This window comes from Suricata suricatta, chromosome 17 (genome assembly GCF_006229205.1).
Source record: "Suricata suricatta isolate VVHF042 chromosome 17, meerkat_22Aug2017_6uvM2_HiC, whole genome shotgun sequence".
Lineage (NCBI taxonomy): Eukaryota > Metazoa > Chordata > Mammalia > Carnivora > Herpestidae > Suricata > Suricata suricatta.
The window spans coordinates 9,768,932-9,784,913 of NC_043716.1; the positions used below are offsets into that span (position 1 = coordinate 9,768,932).

At 47.3% G+C, this 15,982-nt stretch overlaps 1 protein-coding gene across 1 annotated transcript in view; it reads right to left on the reverse strand.

Annotated features, from left to right (window-relative positions):
* The window catches only part of LOC115282797 (multidrug and toxin extrusion protein 2-like), a 53,617-nt gene that overhangs the window by 11,229 nt on the left and 26,406 nt on the right, over positions 1-15,982 (reverse strand). Inside the window, exons 8-11 of the mRNA XM_029928973.1 lie at positions 12,799-12,912; positions 11,849-11,916; positions 3,685-3,793; positions 3,035-3,110 (exon numbers count right to left, since the gene is read on the reverse strand). Of these exons, the coding sequence (XP_029784833.1) occupies positions 3,035-3,110; positions 3,685-3,793; positions 11,849-11,916; positions 12,799-12,912 (367 nt within the window). The remainder of the gene's footprint in view (positions 1-3,034; positions 3,111-3,684; positions 3,794-11,848; positions 11,917-12,798; positions 12,913-15,982) is intronic.

A 15,982-nucleotide genomic window follows, 5' to 3' on the forward strand; every position in this document is an offset into this window, starting at 1 on the left:
TTCAAATACAGACAGTAACGCAGCGTTCACCGGACACTGAAGAAAATCAACAGCTCGCACGCGTGCACACACACACACACGCACACACAGGCGCACACACGGATAGACCCAAATGAGCAAGCAGAACAGCTGACACAAAAGCCAACACCGAACCCAAGGAACGAGAAGAAAATGGGGGAAAAAATGAAATGAAAAAATATGAACACTAAAATAAAACATTCTAACTGAAGACTGGATAACCAGATAGACACTGGCAAATAGTATATTTCAATTTGAAAGATCAAGTTGAGGAAACATCCCAAGGCACAGAGACAGAAAATGAGAGAAAAGAGACGAGTCAGATTGTTCCAGAAGTTCTACCATTCATACACATTTCCCAGAGCTAAAGAAAAACCCAGTGCTTCAGACTGGAAGTCTGCAGGTCTACACCAAATAAACGAAGAAACGTTCACCGAGCCCTACGCACATGAAAGGGCAAACAGAACAGCTGGAAGATTTCCAGGGAAAGAAATTCTACGAGGGGTGGAGTCAGATTAGGATGCAGAGTCTATATCCAGGCGACCTCATGGACGATGATGGAGTGGGAAGCTCCAGGAATCAATTCTTTTTCCAGAACAATTACTGAACTGGCAAGAAATGTCGAGCCAACCATTTCACGACTCGGGAGTCTAGCTGGGGACCTGCAGCAGGAGTGCTTGATGAAGAACGAGCCCGGGAAGTCCCATGAGTGTTCATGTTTCCCAGAGCAGCTACCGTTTCCCGTCCCCACGGCAGGCAGGCGGAGGGATGGCTGCCTGCGTCCCTGATGTCGCTAGTGGGTGGCATGTTGGTCAATAAGGAGCTTGTCCTCCAAAAATCAAGTCGTGAGCTTTGATCCCTTTGGCAGTTCACTAAGGGACTGCGAGTGTCTCAACCCCTTGGGTGGAAACGCCTTCCCACGCGGGGCCTGTCAACTGAGAGGCAGAACGTTTTAAAGATGCTCTTATTGGATCAAGACACGTAAGGAAGTCGGCCAGGCCACTGGTTCACCGAGGAGACAACAGACACCACACACGACAAGGAACATAGTCTTTGTTAAAAAAAAAAAGGGGCGGGGGGAGGTTTGGAAAAATCACTAAGCAAATGGACAACCGCAGAACAGTGATGGGAGGAGGGGGAGAGCCTAATCTCCAGAGCTACTGTTTCAGTATTTAAATTGTCGTTTCAACATAACATTACAAGCCATACAAAGAAAGTATGGCCCACTACAGGAAAAAAGGATAAAATTGTCAGAAAAAAGGATAAAAAAACCACAAAAGGATAAAACTGTCAGAAACCATCAAATACGGTTAGAATCCATTTTTTCCACTCCCCCGGAATCCTAGACATTAACCAAAGGCTTGCAGTGACCAGGGGAGTGCTTAGCTGAGTCTTGGTAATGACAGTGATGCCTGGGGCTTTTTCCACGGGCCCGAGGACCATCGCCCGGCTCCCAGCTCGAGCAAGGAGCAGCTGAACTTTTCCAAAGCTTCATTCCCAAAGAATAGTTATTAGTTTGCAGCTAGACCACCTGGCTGTTCCCTAGAAGACCCCAGTGGAAACGGTGTCTTGAGTTCTCTTGACTCCAACTTGGCGAGCGCTCAAGTTGGTCCCTGAGCGATGTTTGTGGGCAAATGTCTTTAGGTGCTGCTGCCAGAAGCAGTGGATGAGAGTTGGCACCAACAACAGACTAACCAACAAGCCTGGAAGGCAAGGCCGGGCACTGAGGCATCCATAGGGGCTTTGAAAGCGCCGACATGCCCCCGGGAATCTAAAAGGCCACACGCAGGCACATGACTGTATTCGTGCTCAAGAAAGACCAGAGGGGGGCTAAGCTCGCACCCCTGGCTGAACTTGGGGCTCTGCACAGGCCAAGCTGTAAACTGTTCGGCTGAGGGCCCCTCAGCCAAGGCGGGGAGGTGTGTGAGACGCACGTATCTAAGGAAATCTCTGTCCAGTAATTAGCTCATCACCGAGCTAATGCAATAGACACTTCAGTGGCTTCACCTGACAAAAAATACACTTTACCAAATTAGTTCATACAGGTCAGTAAGCAAACAGGCAGCCACAACAAAAAACCGTGGGGGGAGGGGGTTCCGGTTTCTAGAATTGCCACATTATAATGTAAACTCTGTCCCGTTCTCACCCAAAAATATGAGTCATGTAAAGAAAAAAGAAAATACGGCACTTGTATAGGGGAGAAAAACAATTAATAAAACTGATCTCTGAGGAGGCCCAGACTTTGGACTAAGAAAAACCCTTAACTCAGCTGTTTAAAAAAAAATTTTTTTTTAAGGTTTATTTATTTTTGAGAGAGAGACAGAGTGTGAGCAGGGGAGGGGTAGAGAGAAAAGAGACAGAATCCGAAGCAGGTTCTAGGCACCAAGCTGTCAGCACAGAGCCTGACTTGGGGCTCAAACTCCTGAACCGTGAAATCAAGAGTTGGACACTCAAACAACTGAGCCCCCCAGGTGTCCCTCAACTGAATTTATGAAAGTAATCTGAGGCAACCAATGCAAATTACTGAAGCTTTTTCATAAAGAGGATCTGATTTATTCATAAGACATTTTGTCACAGCTAAATAATTATGCAAAAACACAGAGTTACAGAAAATGCAGTAAAATTCAACCTAACACGGAGTCCGTGGTCTCTAAGAATTCTGCTCTTTTGATCTGGCATCATGCAGTCAGCATGCTCTGGACTGGGAGGTGCCTTTCTGGGGGCGGGGACATTCCATGTGCTTTTTCTACGTTTCTCTGAGCAGAACCAGCATTGAGCACAAGAGAAATGACATTTGGGTTCGATAAATAAATAAACTGGGTCCTGGAGGAATGGGGAGGTGTCCATGGGCTTCCTTCATTCAATTTCATTCAAATGTAGTGCGGTGGTTCTCATTCCTGGCTGCCCGCCTTACGGATTTTCCCGTGAAGTAAAATACTCCTCTAAGAACCAGAAAGGTACAGTGAAAAAAGAGAGGATAAAACAGAAAACATCCTTCTAGAAGACAGGTACATACTTGTCAGTGGTAAATACATAGGCGATCACATCCTTCAACGCTGAAAGTAAGACGCCCACTACGAGAGCACAGACACCTGGAAAACAGAAGCAGCAACAGGAAGTCAGAGCTCTCCCAAGTGTAATGAAAATCCTGGTACTGAAGTCTCAGGAGAGACTGGCATCAGTGATTTCAGAAATGTACTAGTTTGAAGTGCTTCTTACTACGGTCTTGAAAAGAACAAAGAAGTCCTGATTCTGACTCCTTTTTCTAAGGCAGATTCATAGAAAACATGCTCAGTGAGACGTCAATACAACCAGAATCTTCTCTTAACTGCATAGATTCCAAAACATTAAGACTGCTAGAAGAGGCGGCGTGGTCCAGGGACAGGGAGAATCGGTCCCACAGGCTTTGGCCAGAAAACCAGCCTGCGTGTGATAACAGTCTGAAAATTCTTCAGTAGTACCAAGTGTACCGTTTCATTGGTACCTCGTAACGGAAAATCACAATTAGAAGTTTTATTTAGCTGAGTGAACTGGAAAGGGCTTAAACAATATTCGAGTTGAGGCCACATGTATAAGTAGATTCCGTAGAAAAACTCGGAATGTGTACTGTAACTTATCAGACACAAGTCAGTACGGACGCCACAGGGCGGACCTGCCGTAACTCACCCGCACACAGGAGGACGGTGACGCTGGAGTCCCGCGCCTGCATGGCATTCCCCGCCCCCAGAGCATTGCCTACTCGGACGCTGGCCGCCACGCTGAAGCCAAGGGGCATCTGAGAACGGACAATCACACGTTGTAAGAAGCCAGACAACTTGAAAGAATACTAGTGCACTAGAGTCCAACCGCATGGGAACCCTCGACAGACATCATAGTCTGTGTTCTAGAACTGGCTCTGTTACACCTGAGCTGTGTGACCACAGTCTCACTGCCCAGTCTCGCTGACGCCAAATTCCTTCATTCCTAAACAAGGATAATGGCTGCTCTGACTGCTACCTCTATCAAATATATCCGGGCAGAATCTCTTAATGAAGTGGGATTTCAGGGCACAGCACCTTCTTGACTGGCCAGACACATCCCATCGAGAATTCAATCTAGCAACATTCTACGAGGTAAGACTGAATGTATTATAAATATATCAACAACTTGTAAAAATTAAATGAACCACATGAAAAAAGCACTTAGCTCAAAGTCTGGCACTCTGTAAGAACCGAATAAACACCGATGAAATCTGACTTCCATATATCTAATTACCTAGGACATTGAAATATGTCCCTTCAAAATATCTAAATCTTACTTTTTATCATTCATTATGGAAATATGAAGCTATAAGCTTCCTTGCTCTTTTTTAAGAAATTTTTAGTGTTTATTTTTGAGAGAAAGAGAGAGAGAGAGAGAGAGGGAGAGGGAGACACAGAATCCAAAGCAGGCTGCAGGCGCTGAGCTGTCAGCACAGAGCCCCACGCCAGGCTCAAACCCAGAGACCGCGAGATCATGACCTGAGCCGAAGTCAGACGCCTAACTGAGCCCCGCCAGGCGCCCCTAAGCTTCCTTGCTCTTAGACCATTATTCAATCTCAAGGTTGCCCTTTTGACCTCCTATTACTATCCTGTAAATAATACAGTGTTGCTCTCGGGAGCTGTTCGGGTAACATGGGTTATATAAAAAACTCTGGTTTTAGCTGTCATGTCTGCTGACAATTTACACATCAGCTTTAACTTCTCATTCCCACTAGAAACAGCCTCCTCCCAACAACCTCTAACTTATTACTGTTTTGAGAACTAGCCTGAGTTGGTAAAAAAATATATTCGGTTAAGAACTTGAAAAACAATGGACCGACTCTATGAAACATCCTAAGACTCGCACACCCACAGTATACCTAATTGTCTTCTGGTTCAAGATGGTCGATCGGTTCACAGGCTTAACTCTCTTCCCTCCCAAATACTCTTAAACTATCAGTAAAGACACGTGAGAGAAAAGCAGTTCATTCACACATCACTGAGCATACGAGAGCAGACCGGCTTCTGGAAGAGGGGAAGCGACGTCATGGTCCTGGGGTAGAACCGCAGGAAACCACAGTCCCGAATACAAACAGGCAGAGGCCGCCCCCTGCTAGCTGTTCCCAGCGCAGGGAGGGGGCTGGAAGCCTCAGCTCCACCGGCGAGGGGCGGCGAGCGGGACTCGGGGAGACTCCCCACGAACAGCACGGCCAGAGCCCATCGCCCACCCGGTCCTCCTGCTCAGGCTCACCGCGCACACAAAGACTGGGCTAAGGGCAGGCAAGCCGAGTGGGGAGCTCCCTGTGTGGTGTGAGCACCTTAGAACCAAGTCCTTCTTGCACTGTCTTGGGGACAGGCGGGACATGGGACAGGAGGCCAGACTGCTCCCTGCTCCCCGCCCACAAACCCTAACGTGAAGATGTCACTTGACAAATACACATTGGGACTCGGTTCCCTAGTGGTCCTTCCCATTTGGGGGAGAGGTGTGTTAGAGAAACACCCTCACATAACAAGATCAGAAAAGCCGTGCCCACCATTTATTTTACAGATCAACGTATTGAGGCTTTCATAAGTCCAAAGGGACTAATAAAGATCACCAGAGGGGCACCTGAGTGGCTCAGATGGTTAAGCGTCCGGCTTCAGGTCAGGTCATGATCACATGATCACATGGTTCATGGGTTTGAGCCCCGCGTCAGGCTCTGTGCTGACCACTAGCTCAGAGCCTGGAGCCTACTTTGGATTCTGTGTCTCCCTCCTTCTCTGACCCTCCCCTGCTCACGCTGTCTCTGTCTCTATCAAAAATAAATTAAAAACATTAAAAAATTAAGAAAAAAAATTTAAAAAAAGATCACCAGATCTTTGAGGAAAACCAAAGAACATCTCCCCAAAAGAGACCAAGATAAATAAGAGACCACCTGACCTCAGAGGAAACAAATGAGGTAACTCAGAGAACAGAAGAGAATGTCTGAAGATTCAGCTCAGTATCCAAAGATATTTAAAAGATAATGTGGCAGAAAAAAAGAACAGGTTCCCATAAAGAAGGGCCTGTGAGAGAAAAAAGAAGGGGTTCTTAGAAACTAAAAACAAAACAGAAAAAAAACCAAATAACAAAAAGACGAAAAGATTTTCTTTTTATTTTAGAGAGAGAGAGAGAGAGCATGCAAGCAGGGGAGAGGGGCAGAGAGACTGGATATTAAGCGGGCTCCATGCTCAGCGTGGAGCCCAACACAGGGCTCGATCTGACAACCCTGAGATCATGACCTGAGCTGAAAGAGTCAGATGCTCAATGAACTGAGCCACCCAGGCACCCCAATGTTTTTTTTTTTAGTGGATGAAGAAAAACCAAGTCCTGGAGGTCAACCTCCACCCAACAGGCAATTAGAGAGAACAGAAACAAGGTACAGAAAAGGGAAAAAGAATAAGTTTTAAAACTTCTCAGAGTTGAGGAAAACAAAAGTCCTCACTCTGAAAGGCCAATGCCAAATGCTAACACACAGGGAAAGTAAGAAGTGCCTTTGGAGCAATCCACACTTGAGACATTTCACAACTACACGGACAAAGCAACACACGTTAAAACTTTCAAAGAGAAAAACCACGTCATCACAAAGGAACAAGAACCAGATTAAGATCAAACTTCACATTACAGGTCATGATCTCGCAGTTTGTGGGTTCAAGCCCCTCGTCAGGTTCTGTGCTGACAACTCAGAGCCTGGAGCCTGTTTCAAATTGTGTCTCCCTCTCTCTCTGTCCCCTCCCCTGCTCATGCTCTCTCTCTGTCTCAAAAATAAATAAACAAAAAAAATTTTTTTAATAAAAAAAGTAAACAAAACAAAGGAATGTAGTAAAGTGAAAAAAAAATGAGCTCAAGCAAACTAGACCTCATTCATGAAGCCCATATAAGGCAGCAAACTAACTGATATGTGGTCCGTGTTCTCACTGCTCCACACCCCAGCTGTCCCCTCTCCTCAGGCCCCCCCCTTCCCTGAGACACAACAGTATTAAAAATTAGACCAAGTAATAACCCTACGATGGCCGCTAAGTGTTCAAGGGAGAGGAAGAGTCCCCGTGTGCCTCTCACCTGAAATCAACGCTAGAAACAGCTCAGCTCAGCGAGGCAGCATCTCAGCCGCGGAGCCAGGCCGAGGGCTCAGCCTCCTGTAGCCGCTGGCCACACTGTGAACACAAGGTCCCCGAGGGAAAGGAGAGGTGCTGGTCCGGTGAGACTTACTGCTGATGTGGAGTAAGGATTAGCGGTCTGGACAGAAGGTCAAACCTGCCCCAGCGTTGCCCAAAGCCAAAGCCCAATCCAGAGCCAAGACCTTAATGCTCTTAGTTCTGTGAAGGCTGAGCGGGGAGGACGCTGCGGAAGGGAAGTCTGAGGCCGGCCGGGGTTCCAGAGCTTTAAGGAAAGGAGCCGTCTCCGAAACATGAACGTGCCAGGGGAAATGTCAAGTGCTGATGCAGAAGCTGCAGCAGGTTATCCAGAAGATGGAGCTAAGAGAACTGTGAGGTGGCCACGCTCAACGAAACAGCCTTCTAGTGGACAAAGATGCCATCTAGGGTTTTCACAGTCAGAGAGGAGAAGCCAATGCCTGGCTTCGACGCTTCAGAGGACAGGCTGACTCGCTTGTTAGGGGCTGATGCAGCGGTGACTTGAAACTGAAGCCATTGCCCAGTCACCATTCTGAAACTCCTAGGGCCCTTAAAATGTTATGCTAAATCTACTCTGCCTGTGCTCTGGATGGAGCACCGAGTCTGGATGACAGCACCTCTGCTTACAACATGGTTTACTCAATATTTAAAGCCCCCTGTTGAGACCTACTGCTCAGAAAAACATTCTCTTCAAAAACATCACTGCTCACTGACAATGCACCTGCTCACCCAAGAGCTCTAATGAAGACGTAGGAGATTCATGTCGTTTTCGTGTCTGCCAACACACCACCCATTTCACAGCCCGTGGACCAAGGAGTAATTTTAACTTTCAAGTCTTACTACTTAAGAGACACGCATCGTTAAGACTACAGCTGCCATAGACGGTGATTCCTCTGACGGAGGTGGGCAAAGTAAGCTGAAAACCTTCTGGAAAGGATTCAACATTCTAGATGCCATCAAGAACCTTCATCATTCATGGAAGAGATCAAAATATCAACACGAATGGCAGTGTGGAGGAAGCTGATTCCAACCTTCATGGATGACTTTGAGGGGTTCGAGCCCTCCGTGGAGGAAGTAACTACAGACTTAAAGAGCAAGAGAACTGGAATTAGAAGTGGAGCCTGAACATGTGACTGGCTGGAACCTCATGATACACCTCGAGTGGACGAGCTGTTTCTTACGGACGGGCCAAGGAAGGGGCTCCCCGAGACGAGATCTACTCCTGGGGAAGGTGGCGTGAAGACTACTGAAAAGACAACACAGGACCTAGAATCTTACATGAACTCAGTGGACAGAGCAGCAGCAGGGTTTGTGAGGACCGAGACCAATGGTAAAATGCCATCAATGAGCTCAAATGCTACAAGAAACTGTTCACGAAAGGAAGAGCGGATCAATGCAGCATGCTTCACCGCGATCTTATTTTTAAAAATTGCCACGGCCTCGCCAACCTTCAGCAACCACCGCCCTGATCAGTCAGCAGCCGTCCACGTCGAGGCAAGACCCTTCCCGCAAGACTACAGCTCGCTGAAAGCTCACTCGATGGTTAGTATTCTTGAGCAATGAAGTATTTTTAACTAGGACATATACCTCTTTCAGACATACGATATTGCACTTACGAGACTACAGTGTAGCGTAAGGTACATGTACCATGCAACCAAAAAACCTTATTTCATTGGCTTTATTACAATAATCACTTTAAGGTGGAGGTCTGGAACCAAGCCCATAATACGTCTGAGGTATGCCTGTTTGTCTTTTTGGGGCTGGCTTATTTCACTTAGCATATTGACCCAAGATTCATCCATTTTGTAGCCTGTGTCAGAATCCCCTTTCCTTTTTAAGGTGACGATTCCGTTCTATGTATAGATCATATTCTGCTCATCCATTCACCTGTTGATGGACATGTGGGCGGCTCCCACCTTTTAGCTACTGTGCATATCGCTGCCTTTGGTGTCACATGCAAGAGATCATTGCCAAATCCAATATCATAAAGCTTTTGCCTTCTGTCTTCTTCTAAAGGTTTTATTGTTTAGGGCTTATATTTAGGTCTTTGACCCACATTGAGCTAATGTCTGTAAATGGTGTGAGGTAAGAAGGCAACGCCATTCTTGCGCATTCAGATGTCCAGTCTTCCCGGCATCCATCCCTGAAAACTGTCCTGTCCCCATTGAATGGTCTTTGCATCTTTGTTAAAAATCATTTGATCGTATGCGCAGATTTGTCTTCAAGTTCATTTTTTGATTTGCCAGCTTGACCTAACCTGCTGATCCTATCAAGCACTACATTTGTTGACTGTAATTAAAAAAAATCTTACTTGGTTCTTTTCCAAAGATTGTTCTTTTGGTTTTAGCTCCCTCCATGTTTCATCCCTTTAACCATGACACCTTCCTATTCCTCCATTATTACAGCATCACGTCCAGTTGTGAACTCTAATTTTTCTGCTTGTTGTATCTGTTCCAGCTTTTGCCCATGGGAGATTCTTTGTATTTTATAATTTTTAGTGTAAGCTCACCCCTGGGGGGATTTGTTTTTTCCACAGGAATAATGAAGACTCATTGCCGAAATTACTGTCTCTAACAGAGGGAATCCTGAGACAAGAAAAAAAGAAAGTGGAGCAGGGGCTGCTGGGGGCTGAGGGAGGAGGGGCAACTGCTGGATGGGTGGAGTTTTGGTCTCATGGGGGTGAAAAGTTTCTGGAGATTAGCTGCACAACAATTTTTTTTAAGTTTATTTATTTTGAGAGAGAAAGCGTGAGTGGGGGAGGGGCAGGGAGGGAGAGGGAGAGAGAGAGAGAGAGAGAGAGAGAGAGAGAGAGAAGAGAGTGAGAATCCCCAGCAGGCTGTGCACCATCGGTGCAGACCCAACGCAGGGCTCGAACTCACGAACCATGAGATCATGGCCTGAGCCCAAGGCGGCGCTAACCAACAGAGTCACCCAGGTGCCGCTGCACAACAATGTTAACGCTACTATGCTGCATAGTTAAAATTGGTCAAGATGGTAAATTTCATGTTCTGTGGTTTTTACCACAACTAAAAAGAAAAAGAACACAAAAGGAAGCCGATGACAGAGCAGACAGACACACAGAAGAGCTGGAGATGACAGGTTTAGGAGACAGGTACTGTCGACCACATACCACATAAGCTCTAGTGGCCCCATTTCAAAATAGAAGCCAAACCGAAACCCTCCCTCGATAGTATGGCTTCCCACCATCAACTCCAAACCTCCAGACAGAACTCCGTCAGCCTCTGCTCCTTCACCAGCCCTGAAAGTCAGTGTGCTGGAATGTGGCTCCTGGTCCCCATCTAAGGTCTCTAATGACACAAAACCCACGGGACACTTTCCAACCTCACCTTTTGCTACCTCCTAGTGGCTTCATACAACCGTCATTCCGTCTGTGAATCATTCTTCACAGCTGGTTTCCTCCACAATGTGTTGTCCTGACTTTCTTCATTCCGCACTGCCTCGTCTGCCCTCTTGGCTGAGCTGCGTGCCCCCGCCCCCCGCCCCGATTTCTACATCTTGGGGCTTGCTCCTGGACACTCTTCCTTCTCTCTCTCTCTCTCTCTGCCCCTCCCAGCTCATCCTCTTCCTCTCTCTCTCAAAATAAACATTTCAAAAGAAAAATTAAACATAGTAATCAAATAAAACAAAGGGAATATTTATACAGATTTGAAACATTCAAGTCAAGAGGTAAGGCATCGTCCTCAGGGGGTTATTCAAGCTAGGAACTCTGGGCCGTTTGTAATTCTTCCTATTCATGGCCGTGCGTCTCACATCCAAACCCTGGTCACGTCCTGTCAACTCCGCCCTCTCACACAACGAATTCACCCACTTCCCTCCTAATCTACCAGCGGCCTCCTACGTGCTCACCTAGATGGTTCTAACAGCCTCCTTCCAGACCACCCCCTCCCCCAGACACCTGTCCTCCCCTAAGCTAGCTTCTACCCATCACACCCTTCTTTCCTCACCAGCCCCATCAGCCAGGTTCCTGTCTGGGCCCCGAACACGCCAGGCGCTCTGTTCCATCCCGGAGCTCTGCTCAGGCTCTGTCGTCAGCTCTCACCGCGGGCGCCCTGGGCCGGCTCCTGTCCCCTCTCAAGACTCAGCTTAACCAGCAACTCAGGACTGTTTCTAACGACCCTGCCTAAAAAGGTAGCCAACTCTGTATTTATGCTCTCAGACATGTTTTGCTTCTTTGATGGTATGTGTCACCTATTTGTAATGCTCTCATTTACCTACTTCCTTGTTTGTGTTGTGTCCCCGCCAGATCACAGGCCACAAGAGGGTGGGGAGTATCTCCATCTCGCTCATAATCATATCCTAGCGCCACCAACCCAATATTTGTTGAATAAACATGCCAGGCATTGCGCTAAGTGCTTTAACACATTATCATATTCTGTCTTCACTTGGCGTAGGTATTTTTTCCCCATTTTGTACATGAGAAAATGGAAGCTCAGAAAGGTTAAGTAACAAGCCCCTGGTCACACAGCTGGGGAGCAGCATGGCAAGACTCAAACCCAGCATCTGGCTCCAAAATCCATGCTCCCTCCCATATGCTGTGCTCTCTCCTCTCCTCACAGTGTATGGCATGGGGTGGGGGGGGCGGGGTTGAAGGAAGCAATGCCACAGCCTCACAGAGTTTGTGCAGAGAAGGTGGTGGGGCTCACCCCAAAGGTTCTTACCATGTAGGCTATGGACACCAGTTCGTAAATGATGGCCTGGGCGCCAAGCTCTGTCACACTAACCAGTCCTAGAATGTTGGACAGACACACACAAAACACATCTCAGAAACTAGATCGAAGCAAACATTTTCCTTATGAAACTAAAACGTGTCTTAACTTAAAAGAAGGATTGCTCCCAGAAGCAAAAGACAAAGGCAGAATTCATTATCTCGTGCTGGGGACGACCCCAGGGGTCCACTCCCAGGAACCTTCCAAGAACCAGGGCAGCTAAGACATGGTAAGGTTCCTTCTCCAAGTCCCTGTCCACCACAAGCAAAACATCAGGCTGAAAGGAGAAAACAAAGCTCCTAGAGCTGCAGGTCATTCTTCGGCAGACACAGGGTCACAATGTGGCGGGAGGGCTGGAAGGCTGAGGAACTCTGTTCGATGTGGTGGGACTACTGAGTGTCCCCGGAGACTTTAACGTCACTCATTTTCATCCTCTGTCTCTACTACCTTCTCTATTACCCTCCTGGCCGGAAGATGACTATAGTGAATCCCTAGGACCAAAATTATCAAAGATCACATCTAAAGCAGCGCCAAATCAGTCACTCTGCACATGTGACCTAAAATCTTGCACGACGCCCAGCAAACGTCAGCTGAAGCAGAAGGTCTGAGAAAGTCACGAGACCTAGATCTGGGTTTCAGTTCTCCCTCTCCGTGACCTTGGCACACCTCTTGACCATGACCTCCTTCACTGAGTCTATAAAGTGAAGGGCAGCGAGGCAGAGCGAAAGCCCCACTGAACCTGAAGATGCCTGTGGTCAGGCCAGGATATAATCCTATGCAGAAAACTTCCCCGGGAGCTCGACGGAATGGACAGGGAGAGAAGTGAGACTTAAGCCTCTTGGAAAGCTCTGGAGACAAGACTCGCCCGGCTGTCGTGAGACTTCGCCGAACTGTCGACCAACCTGCAAGGAAGGTTCCGATCTCAAAGGTCCACCACTCGATGCACACCATGAACATACTGGGGACAGCCAGCTTGATGTAGGGGCCCCACTCCTGGAGACAGTCCCACGCCCACCCTAGAGAACAGGGGAGAGGGAAAACAGCTTTTACTTCCGCAGCCTCGGGCGCCAACAATTCCACCGCCACACGCCTGCCTCCTCCAAAGGGCCAGAGACCGGGAGGAACCAGAGTTCTCCAGAAAAATAATACATTTTAAAGATGCCAAACAAGACCGGGGTTTGAGATCGTGGGGATAGAGCTGGCTACAATTAGGGAGACTGAGGCACGCGTCTGCCCCACCACCTACACATTCCACTGCTGGGGACCAATGGCAGAGACCCTTCGATAGAGGTCCCTAGAACACAGAGGGATATTCACGGAGGCAGGCTTTGGTTGTGGGATGGTAGGGGCATCACGGAGATCATCACTAGGAAACTAGAGAAATAAGTTACGATCGAAGTGTAATACAGTTAAAAGCAGAACAAGTATCTAAGGCAATATGGTTAGATCTGAAATTATACTGCTCACAGGTAACTAATGTAAAAATAGGTCTTTTCAGCTACATCAAAATTTTAAACCTCTGTGCATCAAAGAACGCAATCAACGGTAGAGTCTGGCAACCCCCAGAACGGGAGAAAGTTTTTCCAAATCATGTATCTATCTGATAAGGATATCTGAATATTGCAATAACCAGAATATACAAAGGACCACAATGAAACAACCCGGGTGTCTGGGTGGCTCTGTCGGTTGAATGTCTACATGACTCTTGATGTCGGCTCAGGTCATGATCTCATGGTCCGTGAGATCAAGCCCCATGTGGGGTTTTTTTTTGTCAGTGCAGAGCCTGCTTAGGATTCTCTCTCCCTCTCTCTCTGCTCCTTCCCCACCTGCACACGTGGTGTGCAGGTATTCTCTCTCAAGATAAATAGGGAAACATTAAAAAAAAAAAAAGGAAATGGAAAACAACATGCTGGTGAGAATGTAGATCAATCGCAGCCCATGTGCACTGCTGGCGGGCATGTAAAACGGGACGGCTGCTGTGGAAATGAAGTACGGTGGGTCCTCCAAAACTTATAAAGTAGCATATGGTCAATGTCACTTCTGAGTATACAGAAAAAGAAGCAAAAGCACGTTCTCCAAGAGGGACCTGCACACCCGTGTGCAGAGCAGCACTATTCATGATAGTGGGTGGAAGTGGTCCACACGTCCAGTAAGGACGAATGGACAAGCGGAATGTGTCTATACACGCAAGGGCGTATTATTCATCTTAAAAAGGAAGGGGATTCTGACACACGCTACAACATGGATGAAGCCCAAAGACGTTATGGGAAGACCCAGAAAGACAAACACTGGGTGACGTCGCTTAGAGGAGGCGTCTCAAGAAGTCAAACTCAGAGACGAAAGCCAATGACAGAGCAGCGGTTGCCAGGGAAAGGAAGGAAGGAGAAAAGGGGAGTTCTTACTCTTTACTGAGGACAGAGTTCCAGTTCTGCAGGAGGAAAAAGTGCTGGAGATGAAGCAGGGGATGGTTTCTCAGCGTTGTGAATGTGTTTAATACTACTTCCCTAAACATTGGAAAAATGGTTACGGTGGTAAGTTTTACGTTATGTATATTTCACTACAATTTAGAACAAAACAACCGTCTATGCTAAGTCGGAGAGGTCAATAAGCTTTTTCCATAAAGGGCCAAATTGTATTTTCAACTTGGCAGACCACATGGTCTCTGAGGCTACTATTCAAGTTGGCTGCGGCAGCACAAGAATGGCCACAGGCAACGTGTAATGATTAGGTATGGCTGTGTGGAAACTTCATTTACAAAAGCAAGCTGTGAGGAGCTCCAGTGGCGCAATCGGTTAGCACGCGGTACTTACACAAAAGCAAGCTGCGGCTGGATTGAGTTTGTGGGGCTGTTTGCCTACCTCTGTGCCAAGTGACAAACATTTATAAAAAAAAAAAAAAAGGAAATCTGGACTCTTGTACTCTTAAGTGAATATAAACATATATAAAGCCAAAAACTATAAACCGCTTTGCATTTTTTAAAAATTATTTTTAATGTTTATTTTTGAGAGACACACAGAGTGCAAGTGGGGGAGGGGCAGAGAGCGAGGGAGACACAGAGTCGGAAGTAGGCTCCAGGCTCTGTGGGGTCAGCACAGAGCCTGATACGGGGCTCAAACCCATGGACTGCGAGCTGATGTTGGCACTTAACCGACCGAGCTACCCAGGTGCCCTGCATTTTTCAAAGATACACATCAGAAGACATATATTAGACACAGAGAAGGTGTCTTGAGGGAGGACAATGGGAACTGTGAAATGGGGGGGGGGGCAGAACCACTCCAAAATGGGAGAGCGGTCCTATAAGAAATGAGAACACCACTGTGTCATGATGTCAAGTTTGAGAAACTCCAGGATGAGAGAGAGAGGGGAGGGGGGAAGAGGAGACTGAAAAACACGGAGGAATTTCTCTAATGTAAGAACAAAGAAAGCCCCCAATAGTCATCTTGCCATTCACCTTACTGGGTCCTAGCAGGAGAAGAGAGGGGTTGGGACCCCACCCTCTACCCCCAGATTTGGAGGTGAAAACAACATCAAGAACCAGTAGAGAATGATCCACATGCATTATGAGGTGGCAGAGGCTGGTGAGAAGGGTCAGAGGTCAAGGCATAAGTGAGCAGGAAAGCACTGCCCCCTCCCCCCCCACCTTGTCCTCCATCAGGAGACCAGAAAATCCACCTGCCAGCCTGGACCTATGGGTACGAATGAGCCTTGAGCAGAAAGGGTGGCCATGAGCCATGGAGGGTGGGAAACGGATGCAGTCAGGGTGAGGAGAGCGTGGCACTACCACAGGTAGATTTCATTTGATCTGATCAGACACAGAACTTTTAAAAACGTGGACAGGGCACGGGGTGCCTGGGTGGCTCAGTTGGTTAAGTGTCTGACTAGACTCTTAGTTTTGGCTCAGGTCATGATCTCACAGTTTGTGAGTTCGAGCCCCGCGTCAGGCTCTGTGCTGACAGTGTGGAGCCTGCGTGGGATTCTCTCTCCCTCTCTCTCTGCCCCTCCCCTGCTCACTCTCCATCTCTCTCTCAAAATAAATAGACATTTTAAAAAAATGGACAGGGCAAATATGTGATTCACAAAAAGCCA